The sequence below is a fragment of the Poecilia reticulata genome, linkage group LG8 (assembly GCF_000633615.1).
Source record: "Poecilia reticulata strain Guanapo linkage group LG8, Guppy_female_1.0+MT, whole genome shotgun sequence".
NCBI lineage: Eukaryota > Metazoa > Chordata > Actinopteri > Cyprinodontiformes > Poeciliidae > Poecilia > Poecilia reticulata.
Window position 1 is genome coordinate 17,859,499 of NC_024338.1, and position 21,938 is coordinate 17,881,436.

Genomic DNA, 21,938 nt, shown 5'->3' on the forward strand with positions numbered 1-21,938 from the left:
GGGTTTTAAATCACTAACACAAACCTGTTCAAACCTAAGAAATTCGTTCTAAAAGGTTTAAACTGTGTTAAACACTCAAAATAATAATTTTTCTCAACAGTTCCTATGTGGGCTGAAACTCTCCAGCGAGGGAGGATGCCACAGACGATGACCCCAAGTTGCCCGATGACCCCGTAAGTCACACATAGCATCTGAACTGCTGCTGATGACTTTCTACAAAAACCAGAAAGCAGATAAGGACGTTGCTGCAATATATTCTTGGTGTTCTTCTGGCTTTGGTAACAATCCATTGTCTTCCTCTTATCCAAGATTGGTTTGCTGAGGTAAAAGGCAACAGTAGCGAAGTCCAAGAGGTTCCTGATCAGATGCTCAAACCAACTCAACATGGATGATGGAGTTCCTAGTTAGTCTAGTTGCTCCATTGAAGAAGTCAGATAGCAGGATGGGAAAATGGGAAAACCTTTTGCTCCTTGCCCCTAAGTCCCCTTTTGGTCAATTTTTTTTATTTTTTGTATTATTATTTTCTAAGCCCTCTTCTGACACGTAATAACAAGTACTGAAATAATTTGGTTTTTTGTTGGGTTTTTTTGTACAACATAATAAGCCCTCCGGTCACCTTGTTACCTTTGACCTTTTGCCCGTGACGCATGACGCAGTTGCCTCTCGCGCAGTGAGATAAAGCGGCTAACTGGAGCTCAACGTAGGAACGTTCCAGATTACAGAACAGATTTTGGTGAATTATTAAAAAAACACGTTTTTGGTGAATAAAGTGGAGTCAGATGACGGAAAACGTTGAAGTATCGTTTCTGCTTCAGCTCGGAGTCGCGGTTTAAGCAGAGAGGTAATGAAATACAACAGACACTGACAGGCCTCTGCGTCTGTCTTTCTCTGAAGAACTACTGAGGGGAGGAGACAACCAGGTGAGGAGAAACTGAGAGGCCCCAAGGGCCGAAACCTACAAACTCTCTTACATTCACAGTCAAACTCTCTTACATTCACAGTCAAACTCTCTTACAGAGTTTGATTGCAACAGAAACTGAAATTTCAAGTTAACTTCCATTGCAATCAAACTGTAAGAGAGTTTGATAGTGAATGTGAGCAGTGGCGCAACTACACATTATTCAGGTGGATGCGAAAACATAGATCATAGATTGGGATTTTAATTTAAAAAAAGTTTTTTAAGCAAAACTCAGCAGGCTTTTTTTATGGTGACATGCATTAACAATTCAATATTTGCTTTTGTGTTTTTTCTGCAGTTCCACGTTAAAGTTTGATGCAGCTCTGCTTTCCTGAATGGAGCGTCTTCATCTCCACTGCAGCAAACAGGCAGATATTTTATAGATTACAGTCACTAAAAGGTTGCATTGTGCCCTTGTTTATATTTTAATAGTGTAATTCTGTAAAGATAAAATATGTCTGGTGGTCCAGCTCTGATTTACATATCTTGCTAAATTGCGGGTTTGAATATTGCAAAACTTTCCTATAACAAAATAGACCTGCAGAAATAAATTACTAATACAATATCATAGTGTTATGCTCTATATAGAGATGTTCGTTAGCTTTGATTGTATATGTCACATTTTTGTAATTTATCATTATTTATTAAACTCTGAAAGCTGCATGGCTTTGTTCATATTCTGTCCTAAAATACGTTCAGATGTGCCCCCTTTCTTTTTTTTCTTTTCTTTTTTGAGCGCCTGCCCCTTTAGTCTCTGCACGGCCCTGGCTCGTCCTGTTTTCTTACCTTCCCACCACATCATTACTACACGTAAGAATTTGTTCTTATTTACTCAGCTGGTTAAATATTAAAATAAAAATTTACCATTTTTAAAAACTCATGAGAATTCAACAGTTTGCCAAAATAGAAAAACAAACAACTCACAAAGCTCTGTTGCTGGTGGTTCCTCCAGAGCTGCTGGATCTGGGTCTGCTGAAGCAGCAGAGCAGAACTCCAGCCAGGATCATCAGCACACCAGCTGCCCAGCCAATATAGATACTAGCTCCAATCTTTTGCTGTGTGTAATAGTGTGTCACATCATGTGCCGCCCAGCTGACGGGGATGATCACCAGCAGGCCGGCCAGCAGCAGGCCCACTGCGGCCACCAGGAGGAGTTTGAGCTTGGTGCCTTGGTTCTGAACACATGGGGTGAAGTCAGAACCAAAGAACAGGATGAGGAGGCTGAGACCACAGAGGATGCAGCTGATGACGGTCATGGCCCTGAAGGCCTGATCTAGAGGGGATGGCGCCACCATGGAGTCATGCAGTTTGCACTCCAGCTGTCTGGTGCTCTGCTTCTGACACCACATCCACAGACCCTTTTGATATTCCTGTTCACCCAAAGACACAGGAACAGATATTTACTTTTTCTTCTTAATAAATAACCTCAGATTGAAAAAACACATTTTATTTTTTGACTCCCAGAATATCAGTTTAATTTTTTTAGAATATTTTTATCTCTCAAATAATATAAAATTTGAAAATAACCATTGTAATTGTGAAATAAAATAATTATTGAGAAACTATTGGTACCAATATTTTATTGGTACCAAAATTGGTACCTTTATTGCTTATTGTCTAAGTCTCATTAATTTAACATTTTCTGCATGTAGCGAAACCTTTGTTTCCAAATCATTTAAACATCTGTGTCTGATAAAGTTTTAATAATCTTTGATGATCATTTTAAAGAAACAAACATAGAACTAAATGTTTCCTTAGAAGAAAATAATATAGGAGCATCAGAGTATCTGAGAAACTATCATAAAATTGGTTCCTGATGTGGATCTGTTGGCAGCTTTCTGAACAGGAGAAAATAAATTAAACTAATTAGGTATTAAATAAGCAAAAATTGAATTCATTATTTTTAAAAGTTTCCAAAATTTCTATGAAATCCATTTTTTTCAGGTTAGAGACACTTTTTGCATGGTAACATTTATTTTATATGGAGGATTTCTTTTTAATGTCACATTTTAAGTGACATTTTCCAAAACCCCAAAGAATTCAGAAAATAATAGAAAGGAAGATTTACAAAGTTCAACCCTCTTAGTACCACCAGCTAAAATTATGGAACTAATAATCATATTTAGTTATAGCATAAAGTATTTACAATCCCTGGTGTCGTCTTCCCAGTTTTTACCAACTCAGCTCCTTGTCTACCCGTCTATTGGACACCAGTCAAAAATGTCTTTAGATATTCTCTTATTAAAACAATACATGGTTACCATGTATTTGCGCTCGTTGACCCAAACTATCCACTGAGGGAGGGTGCAACACCTGATGGCCCCAATCAGCCCGACGGCCCCAAGAGCCAAACAAACCATCTCGACTGCTGATGGTCTCATTCTGCAACAGATAAAAACAGGAGGCAAATAAATAAACTAGATGCTCAGTTTGCTAACAGTCATCCATCCGTTGTCTTCATCTTATGGTAAAATAGGTGAAGGAATGAAATCACACACACAACTTAAGCAACTAGGCAGAGTATAAATAGACAAGAAAATAATTAAAATACAAACACTTGATGATCATGACAGCAGTAAAATATCTTTAGGTTTTGGGTGATCACTAAATGTCTAGATCATGTGTAAACATTTCATTTATTTCTAAGGTATAGGTGTCAACCTCATTAATAACCGGTTGGGCATTGTGGATGACTCAAGAACAGAACGACTTCAACATAGTTTTTAACTCAAGTAAAAGTAAAAAGTAGCTGTCAAAAAATATGAGTAAAACGTATTTGGTAAAACGTTTACTCAAGTACTGAGTAACTGATCAAATGATCAATCATTTAATATTTAAAAATTACATAATCAAATGGACCAAAATATAAAGTTAATTGGAATCTTTGGTATATTATGGATAAAAATTAGAATAATTCATTTAAGTAACGAAAAAATAACAAACAAGCAAAGTAAATTTTTCCAAATCCGTTTCTTTCAATAAAAAACTTATGAAACTAACAAAAACTGCAGGTGTGTGTCTGGTGAATTTTTGGTTAAAATATGTTTGTTTTTCATTCTGTGGGTAGAAAATCCAGAATTTTACTCAAGTAAGAATAGAAAAACTTTATAAAATTACTGAAGTAAAAGTAAAAAGTACAGTGTAATAAAAATGCTCCTAAAAGTACGGGTAATTGAGTAAATTCAGCTTGTTACTTATTACCTAAATCTGTGTAGTAAGTAACTATTATTGTAAATTTAAAAATGGATTTATCTGAAATTGTTCTTGTCGTCTTCAAAGATTGCCTCTTGGGACAATAAATTTGGTCTAATTTAAACAACAAACCAACAATAAAATATAAAAAATATTCTAATTTATTCAATATAATTGGAGCAGAACGATTATGTGGGTTGCACTATCCAAAATTTGCCAAAGCACAAAAAGGTTCAATCATAATTTAACACAGAGATACTGACACTACAGAAATTACTATGTGTATCTCAGGTATAAAAATATTTCATTGCAGGCACTAAAAGCAAATTTGATGCCACCCACCCCAACCATTACCGCCCTCCTTCAAATAAATCCTCATAGCACACATAAAAGTATTAAATATTAAAGAAAAAAATGTTAAAGTGCCAAAAGATTAATTTTCTCATCATCGTGACGGATTTCTGATAAATTGGATGGAATCAATGCAATTATTTCTTCTGTTTTAGTAACATTTGTTATTTTTTCTTAATGTTAAAAGTAAATAAAGATGAAAAATGCTTACTTTTTAAAAAAAAGATGTACTCAGATCAGGTGCCGGAGGTTCTTGTGTCAATTCTGACCTAAAACAAAATGATCATTAAATGTGAAATGGTGCCGAATAGATGTGGTTTTGACTTCACGGTGGAAAAAGGAAGTTCGAGGCGGTCTGTGCTTTAATATGCCTGCTGTGGTTTTATGTTATTAGTAAACTGAGAGTGTGTCTCTTACATCCTGTATCTTAGAGGTTTGATACAGGATGTAAACTTCTTACTTTGACGAATTTAAGGTGGAAAGTGTTTAATTTTTCTACATTACAAAACTCGATGAGGCTCACAAACTGAATATGAATAATTATATTTGTCAAGATCTTTTTTCTCATTAAATCTGGACTTTAATGGCAGCTTCTTACAAACATTGCTTCTCATTTGCTCATGTAGATGCAGAAAAAAAACAGTGAGCCAGTCTCAGCTGACCTTTTGGGGGTTTTATATGCCAGACCAACCTACAGTTGTGGAATATTTTACATTAGAAGTAGCAAAAGATGGAAGATGGTGAGCACCTGCCCACCCTGTAACATCATCACCACCAAAGGCTCATCTGGTAACAACAGTGGCCATTTCTGCTCTGCATGAATTGACTTTTGTCAGAGATGAGCACTGAGGCTCACTGGTTCCTTTGTGAAAGTAAGAGCTCTGTGACCCATTGAAGATGCTGAAGAATGTGCCTGGTCTGAGGTCGGGTATCTGCAGCAGATCACACTGATGTCTAGAAAGATTTGACGTGACGCTTTAGTAACTCTCATCTCCCTTAAATGTGCCAGGAGTTGAGTGTGTCACCCACCCACTGGTTATTGTCTTGATCAGCAGTTATATGATTAACTTTCAGAAAAACCACTAGCATCCCTCTTAGCCAATGCACTAGCGGAACAAGTCAGCGTCAGGCCGGGGGGCGGGTCCAATGACCGGGTCCAGTGACCAGGCCCCTCACGTGTATCACCTGCCCTGCTGGAAACTGTTGAAGGGGCCAGGGGGTTTGGGCCCCGTTTCTCGTTTCGTTTTTACCCAGGAAGCACATTGGCTAAACCGTGAGTCAAACAGTCACTGGGACTGACTACTATATATTCCATTGAGGGACACAGTAGCTTTAACATACACCTTTCTGACCAGGTGAGGGCGCACTTTCTCCGTCTATAATCAGACTTTAAAGCGACTTGAAACCATTCCTCCCTCCCTGGCACCCCCAGACCCCATGGGCCCCCATCTGGCCCGGGCCCCCCCCATACCCCCGCACCTGAGCCAATGAGCCGCTGCCAAATGGCACAATGTCCCGCCCACCACCTCCATCGCTTCTTCCTGTTTCCTTTAGGCTGCTAGTTGATCGCTTACTATGCTAACGGAACAAAGATGGAGATTCACAGAAAAAGGTAGAAAAATTACATAAAATGACTAGTTAGCTAACTTTGTTGTTGTTGCTAAACATGATTTTATGCATGATTTCTGCTAGAACAATGGATTAAGTTCAGCAGTATTACTAAGAGAATAAAAATCATTAAGTTCCGGCTCGTTATATTCTCTTGTGCTTCCGGATTCATTGATGCCATGCGTGGAATAAAAGCCACACAGAGTTAACATTCAGAGCTCCACGTCATGCATTTTCAGAATTTATTCTAAATTTAAAAGTATAAAACCACATTGACAACACAGACACTTCAAACTCACTAAAACAAACATTAATTTACCTGAGACAAATAGAAAAGAAGAGAGACAGAAAAAAAGAAAAGAAAAGACGCCTTTGGAGAGTTGCAAAAGCAAATCTGATTCGTTCCTCTGGGGCCCTTACTTTTATTTAAAAGGTTGTTTCCTTTGTTTTAATTTATGCAATTATGCGATTAAGTTGTGTTGTTCTCCTTGTATGGATAGACCCAGTTTCAAATTACTCAGTTTGGGCAATTTCATTACCTTCTGAGACCTGTTTGATTTCAGGGCTACGGTGCTTCTCTATCTAGACAAGGGAGACCAAAGGTCATCTAGAGCGAGCTCTACTCATGCCAGTTCAAAATGTGATGTTACTCCTAATACCTGGTTGGAACAAAACCTCTGGTCTTCCAAGAGTTCAACCAAAAGTTAACCTGTCTTAAACCTATTTTATTTCCCTGCCGGTCAATTCCTACAAACACAGATCAGTGCAGTAATTTTAAATTGACATAAAGCCTGGTACGTAAAGTGGGTCAGAACTTCTGCATCCTCTTAGATCAAAGCGCAGATTTAAAGAATAAAACACTTCTAGAATATACCTGAGCATTTTTAATATAAACACATTCATTTCAAACATTTTCTAATTAATGTTATGCTAGTTTTGATTATATTTAACTAACTGATATTACATTTGGAGACTCTATGTAGTTGTTAATATAAAACTACAAATTAGACTAGTTCAGGTCATGTTAATTTTAACTAAATTGTATTCTATCCATCCATTTTATTTACACCCTTGTCCCTCAGTGGGGTTGGGAGGGTTGCTGGTGCCCATCTCCAGCTAACGTTCCGGGCGAGAGGCGGGGTCACCCTGGACAGGTCGCCAGTCTGTCACAGGGCAACACAAGAGGCTGGGAATCAAACCCAGAACCTTCTTGCTGCAAGGCAGCAGCTCTACCAGCTGCGCTACTGTGCAGCCAAATTGTATTCTACTAATTGCAATTATTGTTAGTACTGTGTTGTCATTTTGTTTGTCCTTAAGTTTTGGTGTTTCACTGAGGGAGATGAATTGAGATGTCTCGTTGCTGCTGCTCAAAAGTTAATTTATGACTTGGTTCCTCCCTGATATCAGACATTCTGTTCTGCAGGGCTAACTTAAAGCCCTCTAAGATGTTACCCACAAGAATCTTGTTCAATCCACTATTTTCACATGTCATAAAATGTAACTGTATTAAAAACTAAGAATATTTATTTTCCTCAACAGTATTTACTAGTTCGGTTCTCTGTGCTTCTGCTTGTAGAGAGTGAGGTTTTAGAGGCGGCGCCATTTTGTGCTGCTGCGCTGTCCTCTTGTGAGATCGGTGGTGAGCAAATTATTTTGCCTGTTTGTGATTTATTTTCACTTTTTGAGTTCTTTGGAATAAGTTTCCAAGATTTGATTGAACAAATAGTTTACAATATTGTGTTGAAAACTACATATTTAGGTTTTGTTGCAAACAGCTGATGAGATCAATAAAAAAAATTTATATTGGCTTCGTAACGGTTTTAGTTTTAACCAAAATTTGATTTGAATTATTAGAATGATGCACCATGTAAAATTAGAAGACAACCATTGTAATTATTGAGAAACTATTGGTACCGAAAGGAAACTGTTGTATTTGCTCCTCCCATTCCACTAGGGGGCACTGTAGTTGCTTTCTATTGGTACGTGGATTAACGTGGAGAAGAAGGAAGCTAACGGCGGACCGGTGGTGTGCTCAGGTTGCCGTTAGCTTAAACTAACAAGCTGAACCTGCCATAAAATCATATCTTACTGCTGTTCATGAATTTTGCCCAACGTGATGAGTTACATTAACGCTGTAAATCTGTAGGAGAAAAGTTTTTGTTATCTGTTCTAAACGTGCGCTTGGTGAATTTGCTAGAGCTAATTAGCCAAATGCTAACTGTTGTTTGCTGCACTGTGATATTTGAATGCCGTTGTTTATTGTATTACGAAGTGTTCTAAGAGTAAACTGCTTTATAACCGGTTAGTCAAGTCAAGCCAAGCTCCTAAATCTATGTCTAAGTTTGTGTTTATTGAATATTATAATACTAAGTATTGACGTTTTGTCTTTATTTTATTTTATTTTTTACAGTTTAACCGGCTTGTCCGTGTAAAAGCACTCGGCAATAAAATTTACAACAACGGCTACCTTATGTTCTTTGTAACATAAACCTTTATTACTTATTGTTAAAATCTCAATTTAAAATCTTCTGCATGTAGCTGAACCTTCTGGTCAAAATCATTTCAACATCTGTCTGATAAAGCATTAATAATCTCTTTACATTAGTCATTATAGCCAAATATAGAAAGTAAGTGAATCAGAAAGAATAAGGAACAAGTGGTGAACACAAACTGAACCACTTTGTCACACTATTGGACCCCAGTTTCTTCCATAAAACCACTAAATTTAGTTGTCATTTAGACCTGAAGCTCTGTGGTATTTGACGGTTCGACCAGAGCTGCTGGATCTGGGTCTGCTGAAGCAGCAGAGCAGAACTCCAGTCAGGATCAGTATCACACCAGCTACCCAGCCGATGTAGATGCTGGCTCCCAGCTCTCTCCTCTGGACCCATATTAGGATGGGGTTGTTGGAATCTCTTATTATGATGTGTGCCGACCAGCTGACCGGGATGATCACCAGCAGGCCGGCCAGCAGCAGGCCCACTGCGGCCACCAGGAGGAGTATGGTCTTGGTGCCTTGGTTCTGAACACATGGGGTGAAGTCGGCACCAAAGAACAGGATGAGGAGGCTGAGACCACAGAGGATGCAGCTGATGACGGTCATGGGCTGGCCGGCTTGAAGGTCAGAGGGCAACACCATCAAGGGGTCGTACACTCTGCACTGCAACTGTCCTGTGGCCTGCGTCACACAGTTCATCCAGAGACCTTCATAAACCACCTAAAGACACAGAAACAAAATATTACATATTCTACACATTAAATCAAATACAAAACCTAATATATTTTTATTTCCAGAAACTTTGGAGATTTTTTTTGAGAGTGAAATTAGTCATTTGTCAAACATGGGCTGAAAGGCCACTCAGAGAGGAAGAAGCCATCAGCACCATGAAAAGCCAGATTAGTGTTTTGTTAATGCAAACTGACTGTCCTGTGGTCTAAAAAAGCTAAAACAAATGTCATGCTTTAATAAACATTGTTATATTTTTTAATCCAGCGATGGACTTAATATCCATTGCTGGATTCTTAGAGGTTCAGTTAAAAGAAAGTATAATTCCCCCAAAAATGTATATTAAGCTGATAGAAAACGTAGTGATAATATTGAATACCTAGTGGTTCAGTAAGCATCATGCTGCTAAAAACATACATCAACACTACATTTACAATAATAGCCTAGTAATAAAACATGAGCTAACAAATCGTATTTTGTCTCCATAAATCATAAAATACATTGTGATGCCCTCAGAATCTGTAGTCACCTGTTCGCTGTTCACTCCTTTGAAAATGGTCACTTTCCATTGAAAGAAGGCACAACAGGTGGTGACCCCAATCAGGCCGATGACCCCGAGGGTCATACAGACCATCTGAGCTGCTTTTGATGCCATTCTGAAAAAAACTAAAAACCAGAAATCAAATACTTAAAGCAGTTTCTGTGATATATTCTCTGTGTTCCTCTGCTGGTCAGTAGGGGGCGCCACACTCGTGGATGTGACAGGAAAAATGTCCAAATTATATACACATTTAAAAAAATCTTATAATAATTTTTCTTTAATAGTGTGTTCCCACATGCAATTAAAGTCATTTACACCACATTTCCGCCTACTGACTCTCATTCAACAGTGAATTTTCCAGACAGACTCAAATCTCTTAGCTGCAGTTTTGGTTGGTAGGGAAAAATCCAGAATATTTGCTAATCAGCATCACTGAATCCAGTTGGGTCACTGGATGTTAGAGGTGTGCAGTACTTCATATTTTATCGATATGATACTAAATAAACGCAGAGCTGGTATCGCCGATACCAATACATAGTTACCACAGGTCAGAAGTGATCTGCGCCATCTTGGTAGGCAAGCGCATCGGCTCTGTGGCTTCGAGACCAACAAAAAGAAACTATATGGACACTCTTGGCCAATGTGCAAGGAAAAGATACATTAACAAAATGGCTGCTGTCAGGATCAACCTGAATGAGATGGAGAAGGAAAATATGTCAGACGATGTGGACAAGCTGCCTTTGATCTCATACTATGATATAGTTAATGACGTAGTCAACACGAAGAGTCAATCGTACAACATGGAGTTTCACAGCCTGAAATGCATGTATGCAAAAACTTGTTAAACGGATTTGTAAAGGACGTACAAAGTATAACAAGGTCCTGGTGACTGGCAGAGTGAGTACATGTAGTAGATGTAGGCCACATGTCTGCATTAGCCTGCAGACAAAAGCTGCATTAGCTAAGCTAAATTTACTAGTTCAGCAGTAAGTACAGTAAATATCACTGATATAGAAGAGTACTCAAATTGTAATGAAGTAACAGTTGTAATTAGAGGTGTGCCGATCGATCGGTCACTGATCATAATCGGCCGATTTTCGTGAAAAAGTGCATGATCAGTGATCTGCGATTATTGGCTCTTATTGCCGATCACACAAACCGATCACCTGCATCTCATTTCGCAGCCTGCCTGTGCAGCTGGTCTCCTCTTTCCTTCATACTGCGCAAACGCGCAGCAACAAATCCTAAGCGATGTGGAACTTTAACGCACTGAGTGAATGGGGGAGTTTGCATGTTGTGGCAGAAAATTGAAGCACGTCAAAATGCATCAACACAACGAAGCTAATACGACATAAAAACAATGCCATACTTGACGGAGTTTGGCTACATCGAGGCTCACTGCAGTAAAAAAGACATATGGAGGATCAGATAGCAGGTAAAGCAGCGCACAGCTACAAACACTTACCCGGATTAGCATGACGGTCAGAAAGATAAACAAATAACCTGGAAAATTATTTAAGTCTTGGAGCTGCGATGTATGACGCTGGTTCAGCTCTCGCTGTTGAACCGCTGCTACGCTACAGGTAGTAATATTTCACAGACGGAGCGCCGCTTCTGCTCCACCTGGTAGTGACTCTCACACCGAACCTCTGCTGAAAGCTGCAGCATCTAACCTAAAAAAATACATTTTACATACGTATTAAAACTTCCGCTGTCCTAACATGAGACAGATAATCTCTAAAAAAATAATCGATATCCTCCCTGCTCTGCATAATTACTCTGCTCAGTCAGAAACAGCCAATCAGAACTAGCAGTAATCAGCTAGCCGCCATGCTATCAGGAAGTTTTCATTCAGTAACTCTGGATTGTTTATTGTAATGGATCCTGTATTTGCCTTTGAATGTTAAGTTTTATACTTGAATTTTTTTGGCAATGTTGAGAGGTTTTATTTTGACTCTTTGCATTATTTAGCCTCTTCAGAGCCTCCATATTTTATCAGTCTGTTAAAGATAATATTACTATAGCAGTGCAATTTGCACAATGCCTGTTTTGTTTAATTTTCTTCTTGGAAAAAGTTATTAACAAGTTTTTGTCTAAATTAAGGTGAATTTATGGTTCCTTTTTTCACATAATGTAACCGGTAGTGTTTATGATAAAAAAAATAAAAAAAATTATGTGATTGGTATCGGTGATCGGTATCGGCCCTCATGGATAATCGGTATCGGTATGGGCAGGAAAAAACCTGATCGGCAGATCTCTAGTTGTAATGTACTTATATTTTTCTATCAGTTAGGAAAAAGGCTAAAGCTGGTTCTAAGCTTGTTGCTTCTTTATTGTGTCATAGCAACTGCCTGCCATGATGGCTGTCGGTTAGAAAGTTCACAAAAGTGACGTTGCATGAAGACTGCATTGTCTTTGCCGTAGCCGTTCCACATCTCTTCTGTTTGCTCTGCTTGGTTGTTGCTTCACTTTCCTGCCTCAGTCAAGTTCACATCAATGCTCATCTGTTTCGTTTGCTATTGGCGTTCCTGATTATTCAGTGCTGGATTCATTCGTTCCCATGGCTCTTTTCAGCTCCTTTTATTGTTACGTTATGTTCCATGACTCGCATTTAGTTTTTGTTAGTTGTCATTTTTACATTAGATTCTCCAGTTGCATCGTTTAAGTGGACGTCTGTTGCTTGCGATGTTGCAACTCTGCAGTAGCTGCATCAGAAAACCCTGATTATTAACTTTATCCCGCCAAATAACTGTGTTTCCATTAACCATAGAATTACGTAAATTGAAATTATGAAAATAAATTTGCTTGTTGGGAACATGAATTTCTTAAAAAAGCTCATGTTTTTGCTGTGCTTTTTCAGCCATATTGAAAGACTTTTCTTGAATCACGAGTCACATGATCAACAACCAGACGTTGGTCCTGGCAGAAATGAGGAAGATGACAGGAAGTGGTAGAAGGATGGCGGTTTCTGTTCTTTGCTCTCACAGCATTGCACAGTTTATAAAAGGCTTTGTGTCATTTGTGTTGAATCCATCGCTCTTCTGTAAAGTCGGCAGCTATAATTTCCCTGTAATACTGCATACATAGCCGCTCCCAGCCGTAGGGGCTTGTTGCTGCAGCGCCTGAACTAAACGGCGCCGTCTCCTCTGATGGCTGATCAGCACCAGCAACACGGCTGAATTATGAATCTCAAGTAACTTTTGACATCTGTCACTGCCATGATTTTAATGTGAACAAGCTTTTTCACATGTGATCTTAATTTCTTATTTAATTAAGTTGCAAAGTTTTAGCAAAATATAAAGAAAGATTTACACACATTTGTAATGGAAATGCAGTTGGTATCGTTGCACATTCCCTTAGGAAACATAAATCATTAAAATTTTCTCCTTGAATTTTAATTGTTAAAATTTTTAATGATTTAAAATTGCAACACTAAAACCACGACCCAACATCCATCTGATAAATGCTCAGATTATCCTGAAAAGCATAAAATATGAATGAAAAAGGTCATTTTATCCACACTGAGTGAGTTTTGATAATTAGAAGGAATCCAATAATTAATTTCTTCAGTTTATTTTGATGGAAATAAAAATAAGTTTAGAAAAAGTGTTTACCTTTGTAAAAGTTGTGGTTGGATCAGGAGGTTCTTCTGTTACATCTGATCTTAAACCAGGCGGATCTTTGAATGTGAAACGTTGGCTTCACTTATAAACTGAATTAGGAAGTTCAAAACTCTCCAACGTTCATAAATCTGCTGTGGTTTGATGTCAGCAGATTAAACTGTTGGCCTCTGAGCCAAAGGACCAAAATGCTGCATATGAATAAACAGTTTGTGACGATTTTAGGATATTTTTTATTTAAACTCAGATTTTAAAGTTTAACAAAGGGAAGAAAATCTCATAAACGGAAATAGTTATGAAAAATAAAAAACTTTTCTCTTTATTTGTTGTTTACAAAAGAAAAATACAGAAGCAAAAGCTGAAATATAAGATAAAATAAAGTCAGACAGTAACACTTTATCTGAAGGGTTTGCATAATTTTGTAAAATAATATTCTTTTGCATATGAGATGAATCAAACAGTTGGGGTTTTCTGTATGTTGCTTAATTTTGTATGTTTTTGTATAATAAAGTGTTTCAGTTTTTGATCTAATTTAATTTTCCAATCACATCTGAATCTGATCAAAGATAATGATCTATTATTGTACAAAAACAGAAACAGTTACAATAAATGTTTTATCAGTAGAAAGTAAAGCAGAAAACTGAGAAACATCATGAAACTGAAGCAAATCTGGTTGGTAATTATGTTGACTGGTTTTTAAACTGGAATCAAGAAAGAATGAAAAAACATCAAATGGATTTAATAAGCAAATTTAAAAAAGCATCAAAAGGTCACTGAAATCTAATTTTCCTGCATACAGACATTTATCAATTTTATTTTTCTAATCAAGATCTTTGTGAAGTCAAATTTTAAGTGACATTTTCAGAATAATTTTGTAAATTTTGCCAACATAAAAGTTAAGTGTTACAGTGTACATGCCTTCGAGCAACAAATGTTAAAAGTATAAAAATGATAATTTGACGTCCCCCCAGCCTTTATCCAGGTCTCTCACCGCCCCCACCAAAGAATTTGCAGGTTACTTTGCACTGACTATTATTTTATTATTAATATAACTATCACTATTGTAGATGTTTTGATTTTTATGCTTGTTTCTGTATTTATCATCAAAAATTATTTCCCAGAGAACAAAAAAGTCATGGGAATAGAAATTATTTTTACAGACGTCTACAAAAAATGCAATGAACATTCAAGTTAAAATTGGTAACAGCAGCCAATCAGAGTGGAAAAGTATTCTTATTCTTATTTTCTTGTTGTTTCTACAAAATGAGCAGATAAAAGATGTACAACATGCCAGTTTAAACTTTGAACTATTTGCAAACGACTGAGCTCTGCAACATTAAAACATGGATAGAACTGTAACTACATTAATCATAGCTCTTCTTCTCTTCAGTGTTTGTCAGTTTCTGGTGGTGCAGCTCTGTGCTGCCTTCAAGAGAATGGGACATCAGAGTATCATCCATAAAACTTCACCCACATGGCATTTATTGTGCAAACCAGAGCTTTCAGTGGAAAACAAAAGTTCCTTTTAATGCCATACAAATATGAGACAGAAACATGGATTATATATTTACATAGACCTGTCTATTGATTATAGATTAATAGTTTTACTGGACAGAAATTACAAAGAACAAATCTGGTTCTTAATCAATTCCTAATGAGTCAAACTGAAAGTGTCATGGAGTCTCAGCCTCATGATATTAACACTGACATGAAAAATAATATTGAAGAAATAAAAATATCAAATCTAATTAAAAACATAAATAAGTGATCAGTTATTTACTGTTATGGTCTGTAAGATATATTTATTCTCAGTACTAGATATGGTCTCAACAAACCCATGACACTAAAACAATATTATTTTACCTTTTATCTGGAAATAGTGTCTGTTTATTCTTGCCATACCGTCCTCTGTATTAATTATTGCTCGAAAGGTCTTGCCATACAAGTTTATTCCTCTGTATTTACTTGAGTTTCTTAGTTTATTCCACTTTAGTTTCTTTTCCTGTTCTTTCCAGTGATACACAGTGAGGGTATCGTGATTTTAGCTACCAGTAGCAGGAGAATGGAGCTGCGCCAAGAAGCTAACAGAAGCTAACAAACACTGAATAGAAGAAGAGCTGCCATCGATACAGTTGCAGCCAAGCATGATTTAATGTTACACAATACAGTTTTACCAAGTTGCTCAAAGTCTAAACTGGTATTGTTGTGCATTGAAGGTGTAAAGTTTACCTTCGACCAAATGCCCCCCAAAGGCATCCCAGCGCCCCCCCTGTTGTAAAAATGTCCGCCAGCGCCCCCTGCCGTCCTCTGAACGCCCCCTGGGGGGCGGTACCGCCCACGTTCAGAACCGCTTCTCTAAATTAAGTTTATGTTTTAGCTTAAACTTTGTTTCTTAACCAGCTAACGATTCCTGAAGGGCTGCTGGATCCAGGTCTGCCGAAACAGCAAAGCAGAACTCCAGTCACAATCAACATCAAACCAACTAGATAGCCGATATAGATGCAGGCTCCCAGCCTCACTCCTTCCACCCACACTGATAGCTGTGTCTCCTGGTTGACCGGGATGATCACCAGCAGGCCGGTCAGCAGCAGGCCCACTCCGGCCGCCAGGATCATTTTGGTCTTAGTATCTTCGTTCTGAACACATGGGGTGAAGCCGACACCAGAGAGCAGGAGGAGGAGGCTGAGAATACCAAAGATGCAGCTGAAGACGATCATGGCCCGGGAGCCATGAGGCGGTGAGGCCTGCGCGATGCTTTCATACGTTCCACACATCTGCACTCCATTTGTGTGTTTTGCACATATCTTCCACAGACCTCCATGAACTTCCTGTCCACCCAAAGACAGAGAAACAGATATTTATATTCACTTTATTAAACATGTCCTACGGTATTCAATCAGAAAAGTCTAATTCATTTCTTTTTACTGAATGTCAAAATTATGCTTTTTATTTTTATTATTTTATTTTTTGAGAATATTTTTAAACTCTCATCCAAACCGGAACTTTACATAAATTAATATCACTTTAAACAGTTTAGAAAAGAACATATGATGTCAGGAATCTGTAAGTTTCCGATGAGGCGTAAAACTGCAAAGTCAAAATTCTTATGTTTCATTCGTTTTCTGCCGCTTATCGGGGGTCGGGTCGCGGGGGCAGCAGCTTCAGAAGGGAGGCCCAGTCTTCCCTCTCCCCAGCCACTTCTTCCAGCTCCTCYGGGGGAATCCCAAGGCGTTCCCAGGCCAGCCGAGAGACATAGTCCCTCCAGCGTGTCCTGGGTCTTCCCCGAGGCCTCCTCCCGGTGGAACGTGCCCGGAACACCTCACCAGGGAGGCGTTCAGCAGGCATCCTGACCAGATGCCCGAGCCTCAACTGGCTCCTCTCGATGTGGAGGAGCAGCGGCTCTACTCTGAGTCCCTCCCGGATGACCGAGCTTCTCACCCTATCTCTAAGGGAGACCACTGCCACCCTGCGGAGGAAACCCATTTTGGCCGCTTGTATCCGGGATCTCATTCTTTCGTTCAAAGCTAATGACCATAGATGAGGGTGGGAGCAGCGGCTCTACTCTGAGTCCCTCCCGGATGACCGAGCTTCTCACCCTATCTCTAAGGGAGACCACTGCCACCCTGCGGAGGAAACCCATTTTGGCCGCTTGTATCCGGGATCTCATTCTTTCGTTCAAAGCTAATGACCATAGATGAGGGTGGGAGCGAAGATCGACCAGTAAATCGAGAGCTTCGCTTTTTGGCTCAGCTTTCTCTTCACCACGACGCACCGGTACAGCGCCCGCTTCACAGTAGACGCTGTCCCAATCCTCCTGTCGATCTCCCGTTCCCTTCTTCCCTCATTCGTGAACAAGATCCCCAGATACTTAAACTCCTCCACTTGAAGCAGGACGACCCTCCTCACCCGGAGAAGGCACTCTACCCTTTTCCGGCTCAAGACCATGGCCTTGGATTTGGAGGCGCTGAGTCTCCTCCCGGCCGCTTCACACTTGACCGCGAACCGCTCCAGTGAGAGCTGCAGATCCCGGTCTGATGAAGCCAACAGGACCACATCATCCGCAAAAAGCAAAGATGCGATCCCAAGGCCACCAAAACGGATCCCCTCAACACCTCGGCTGCGCCTAGAAATTCTGTCCATGAAAGTAATGAACAGAATCGGTGACAAAGGGCAGCCTTGGCGGAGTCCAACTCTCACCGGAAACGAGCCTGACTTACTGCCGGCAATGTGGACCAGACTCTGACACCGGTCATACAGGGACCTGACAGCCCGTATCAAAGGGCCCGGTACCCCATACTCCCGGAGAACCCCTCACACGGCCCCCCTAGAGACACGGTTGAACGCCTTCTCCAAGTCCACAAAACACATGTAGACTGGTTGGGCGAACTCCCAGAACCCTTCAGGACCCTGCTGAGGGTGTAGAGCTGGTCCAGTGTTCCACGACCAGGACGAAAACCACACTGCTCTTCCTGAATCCGAGGTTCGACTATCCGACGGACYCTCCTCTCCAGGACCYCTGAATAGACCTTACCAGGGAGGCTTAAGAGTGTGATCCCCCTGTAATTGGAGCACACCCTCCGGTCCCCCTTTTTGAATCGGGGGACCACCGCCCCATCTGCCAATCCAGGGGAACTGCCCCCGATGTCCATGCGATATTGCAGAGTCATGTGAGCCAACACAACCCTACAACATCCAGAGCCTTAAGGAACGCCGGGCAGATCTCATCCACCCCTGGGGCCCTGCCACCGAGGAGCATTTTAACCACCTCGGCGACCTCGTCCCCAGAGACTGGAGAGCCCAACCCAGAGTCCCCAGGCTCAGCTTCCTCAACAGAAGGCATGCTGGTGGGATTGAGGAGGTCTTCAAAATATTCCACCCACCGGCCCACAACGTCCTGAGTTGAGGTCAGCAGCGCACCAATCCCACTATAAACAGTGTTGGTGCTGCACTGCTTCCCCCTCCTGAGACGCCGTATGGTGGACCAGAATCGCCTCGAAGCCGTACGGAAGTCTTTCTCCATGGCCTCTCCAAACTCCTCCCACACCCGAGTTTTTGCCTCAGCGACCACCCGAGCCGCATGCCGCTTTGCCCGCCGGTACCCATCAGCTGCTTCTGGAGTCCCACAGGCCAAAAAGGCCCGATAGGACTCCTTCAGCTTGACAGCATCCCTCACCGAAGGTGTCCACTAACGGGTTCAAGGGTTGCCGCCGTGACAGGCACCAACAATGTTGCGGCCACAGCTCTGATAAGCCGCCTTGGCAATGGAGGTACGGAATATGGTCCACTCAGACTCAATGTCCCCCACTGCCCCCGGAACGTGTTCGAAGTTCTGCCGGAGATGGGAGTAAAAGCTCCGTCTCACAGGGGACTCCGCCAGACGTTCCCAGCAGACCCTCACTACACGTTTGGGCCTGCCAGGTCTGACCGGCTTCCTCCCCCACCACTGGAGCGCTTTGTCTGGTTCCTCACCTGGACCTGTCTGCCTTGGGTGAACCTACCAGGGGCATAAAGCCCCAGACAGCCTAGCTCCTAGGATCATTGGGACACTCAAACCCCTCCACCACGATAAGGCGTCAGCCCAAGGAGTAGCTTATGTTTCATATGTTGTTATACAGACATTCTGCTTAAATTATACAATAACACATAAAATAAAGCTAACTAATCATAATTATTATGCTAATTTCAACCATAAAATGCCTTTTGATCATATGACTACCGTATGACCATGATGTCCCACAATCCACTCAGGCAGGGCACAGCAGGTGATGACCATCATCAGCTCGATGGCGCCGAGAACCACAAACACCATCTGAACTGTTTTTGATGCCATTCTGTAAAAAAGAAAGATAAAAACAGTGGGATTACATTTTTTGCTGTGATATATTGGCATCATGTAATGCAGGATTGGGCCTCTGGCAGCAATGTGCACAGATGGACACTAGAGGGCGCTTAGTGCACCTGCACACTGAAACCACATGTTCAACATTCAGCAGCCTACATAAAAAACAACATATAAAGTTAAAATCTTTCTGTATCAAACTTCCACAAGAGCCACACGATGAGTCTTTCACTGTCCTCCATCTGCACAAAAACTAAAGTGAAACTGAACATTCATGACCTCAGTAAAAATACCAAGCACTAGTAGAGATTATTCCCCAGTTGACACCTTATGGATGTAGATTGTGTTTTATTTTCCATTTCAGGGTTTAAAAATTATGTGATTACCAGATTTATTTTAATATGTAAATAATATCAGCAGCCATCTTTTTTTCAGTTCTCATTGTTTGTAGTTAATATCATTATTTATAACTAAGAATGATATCAGTCATGTGTCTCACTGACCACCTGCAGGTGTTGATGTCATATTCTGTGGTCCAGTTCTTACTACATTTTGTTGGTTATGGGTCAGTTATGTCGCTTTTCCACTGATTAAACCGGTTCGGTTCCGGTCCGCCTTGGCCAGATTCATTTCCATTACCAAGCCTGACTCCTATTTCTTAACCTATAATCAGACATTTCTCCACGTTATCAGTGAATTGATCTGCAGATGGAACTAGAACTTTTTCATCAATATTAGGAAATTATTGACTTACAACAAGCTGATATCTGTTGCTGTAAAGTTACTTGTAAGTTAGTTTTGTCTTATTTATGTTATACTGAGTTATTTGCACCGTGTAGTAGACTAAAATTAGCTGGTAAGATCCAACGGCTGACTACCGATAGAGGGGTCAAGAGTCGGTGAGTAATACTTTTTCTAAAAAGTGAGCGAGTGACTGAGGGTCATTGCGCATAGAAGTTAAGCCCTATAATCCTAGGCACTGATAGGTAACTGAAGGACGGCGAAGCCCGCGAGCAACTGAAACATTTGCGTAACGGATTGAGTGAGAGTGTGAATGGAAAACAAATATCGTTAGGTGTCTGTTTTCATGTAAAAATAACAGGAGTGAAAGCAGTCAGCCCTTGTGGATGCAGAGCCAAGATTTCTCCACTCGAAAGAGTTGAAGCTAGAAATACCACTACGGTAAAAACTTAATTACTGCCCTGTCACACAACAACACCAATTTTAAGGCACCCTAGGTGCAGATAACAGGTCCAAATGAACAAAATGAGGAAGGGGCATCTCTCTGGGTACTCTGGTTTCCTCCCACAATCCAAAAACATGACTGTCAGGTTAATTGGTCTCGCCAAATTCTCCCTGTTTGTCCTGTGTGTCTCTGTGTTGCCCTGCGACAGACTGGCGACCTGTCCGGGATGTACCCCGCCTCTCGCCCAGAACGTTAGCTGGAGATGGGCACCAGCGCCTCCCAACCCCATTAGGGACAAAGGTGTAAAGAAAATGAATGAATGAATAGATGGATGGGGAAGGGGCAAAGTAAAAATCCACAGGATGAATTAGCATGTAAGGACTGAAAAGTAATAGAAAAACAGAAGTCAGATAAAACTCAACATCTAAACCTTTGGATAACTAAGTATGGCTTCAATGGGATATTAAGCACACAAAGTTAGAATTGAAGGGAGCTACAAAACAAAACAAAATGACCAAGAAAAGATGAGGAAGGAAGGTTATGAAGATGTGGATTATTGGATGAAAATAGTACAAAAAAGAGAAAAGGGGGAAGAAAAAACCAAAACAGATACTCTATTTCATTATTAGGAAGATAATGAAACAGGGTCAGCCAGAAGAAGACAGGGAAATGCTGAATCTGAGCAGCAAGGGGAAGACGGTGGGGCTGTAGGAGGAGTTGCAGCCATTGCCTTAGCTCCGACAGCAGAAAGGTTGTACCCACAACTTCCTGTTGAAACACCTCCTCCATAAACTGAACAGAAAAATAACAAAAAACATACCCGACAAAATACTGATCTGACTGGACAAAAATGGACATCCAGATTGGTCTCGGGGTTGGGGGACATGTTTTCCCCAACTTCCCCACCAATAAATAATCCAACTCATGAGGAAGTTGAGCAGTTCCCAATGATTCAGGTGGCCAGTCCTAATGTTGGAGTCCCTACAGAGGGTGACGGGAGCAGTTCAGCCTGGACTACAGAAGATGTCAAAAAGGCAGAAGAAGGAGTAACATCTCATAAGGACGATGTTGCACAATTTGGCAGATATGGAAAATTTAAGAAGGTCATACAACTTGGATGGAGCAGAAGTCCAACAAGTATGGATGGCAGTCCTAAATTTGGATTGGCATCATGTTATTGGAGATTGGACCCCAAATGGCGATGATGGCCGACCTCTGCCTCATCACTCAAGTGAATTGACTCAAAGAATTACAGGGTTATTATATTACAAAGAACTGAAACACAATTCAGAAGGAGGGCAAATTATGTGGAAATGGCAAAGGGACGATGAACCCTTTGATGATTTTAGAACATGCATGACAAGTGTTTAAAACTCACAGTGGTCTAGAAGATGGTGGAAAGGAGCAGGGACCATAC

At 40.5% G+C, this 21,938-nt stretch overlaps 4 protein-coding genes across 4 annotated transcripts in view; all 4 read right to left on the reverse strand.

The window, feature by feature from the left end:
• Positions 1–440, reverse strand: part of LOC103469075 (claudin-4-like) — a 3,401-nt gene extending 2,961 nt beyond the window's left edge. Inside the window, exon 1 of the mRNA XM_008416565.2 lies at positions 99–440. Within this exon, the coding sequence (XP_008414787.1) occupies positions 99–386 (288 nt within the window). The 5' untranslated portion in view covers positions 387–440. The remainder of the gene's footprint in view (positions 1–98) is intronic.
• A 1,438-nt stretch (positions 441–1,878) lies between these two features.
• On the reverse strand, positions 1,879–3,318 carry LOC103469076 (claudin-4-like). The gene is made up of 2 exons (XM_008416566.1): positions 3,220–3,318; positions 1,879–2,328 (listed from the first exon to the last, which is right to left on the reverse strand). The coding sequence occupies exons 1-2, from the start codon at positions 3,316–3,318 to the stop codon at positions 1,879–1,881; spliced, it is 549 nt and encodes a 182-aa protein (XP_008414788.1).
• Positions 3,319–8,648: 5,330 nt separating this feature from the next.
• On the reverse strand, positions 8,649–9,993 carry LOC103468953 (claudin-9-like). Its single transcript, XM_008416368.2, has 2 exons — positions 9,865–9,993; positions 8,649–9,326 (listed from the first exon to the last, which is right to left on the reverse strand). The coding sequence occupies exons 1-2, from the start codon at positions 9,988–9,990 to the stop codon at positions 8,835–8,837; spliced, it is 618 nt and encodes a 205-aa protein (XP_008414590.1). The 5' UTR covers positions 9,991–9,993; the 3' UTR covers positions 8,649–8,834.
• A 5,834-nt stretch (positions 9,994–15,827) lies between these two features.
• Positions 15,828–19,326, reverse strand: LOC103468954 (claudin-4-like). The gene is made up of 2 exons (XM_008416370.2): positions 19,213–19,326; positions 15,828–16,324 (listed from the first exon to the last, which is right to left on the reverse strand). The coding sequence occupies exons 1-2, from the start codon at positions 19,324–19,326 to the stop codon at positions 15,875–15,877; spliced, it is 564 nt and encodes a 187-aa protein (XP_008414592.1). The 3' UTR covers positions 15,828–15,874.
• Between the last annotated feature and the right edge of the window lie 2,612 nt (positions 19,327–21,938).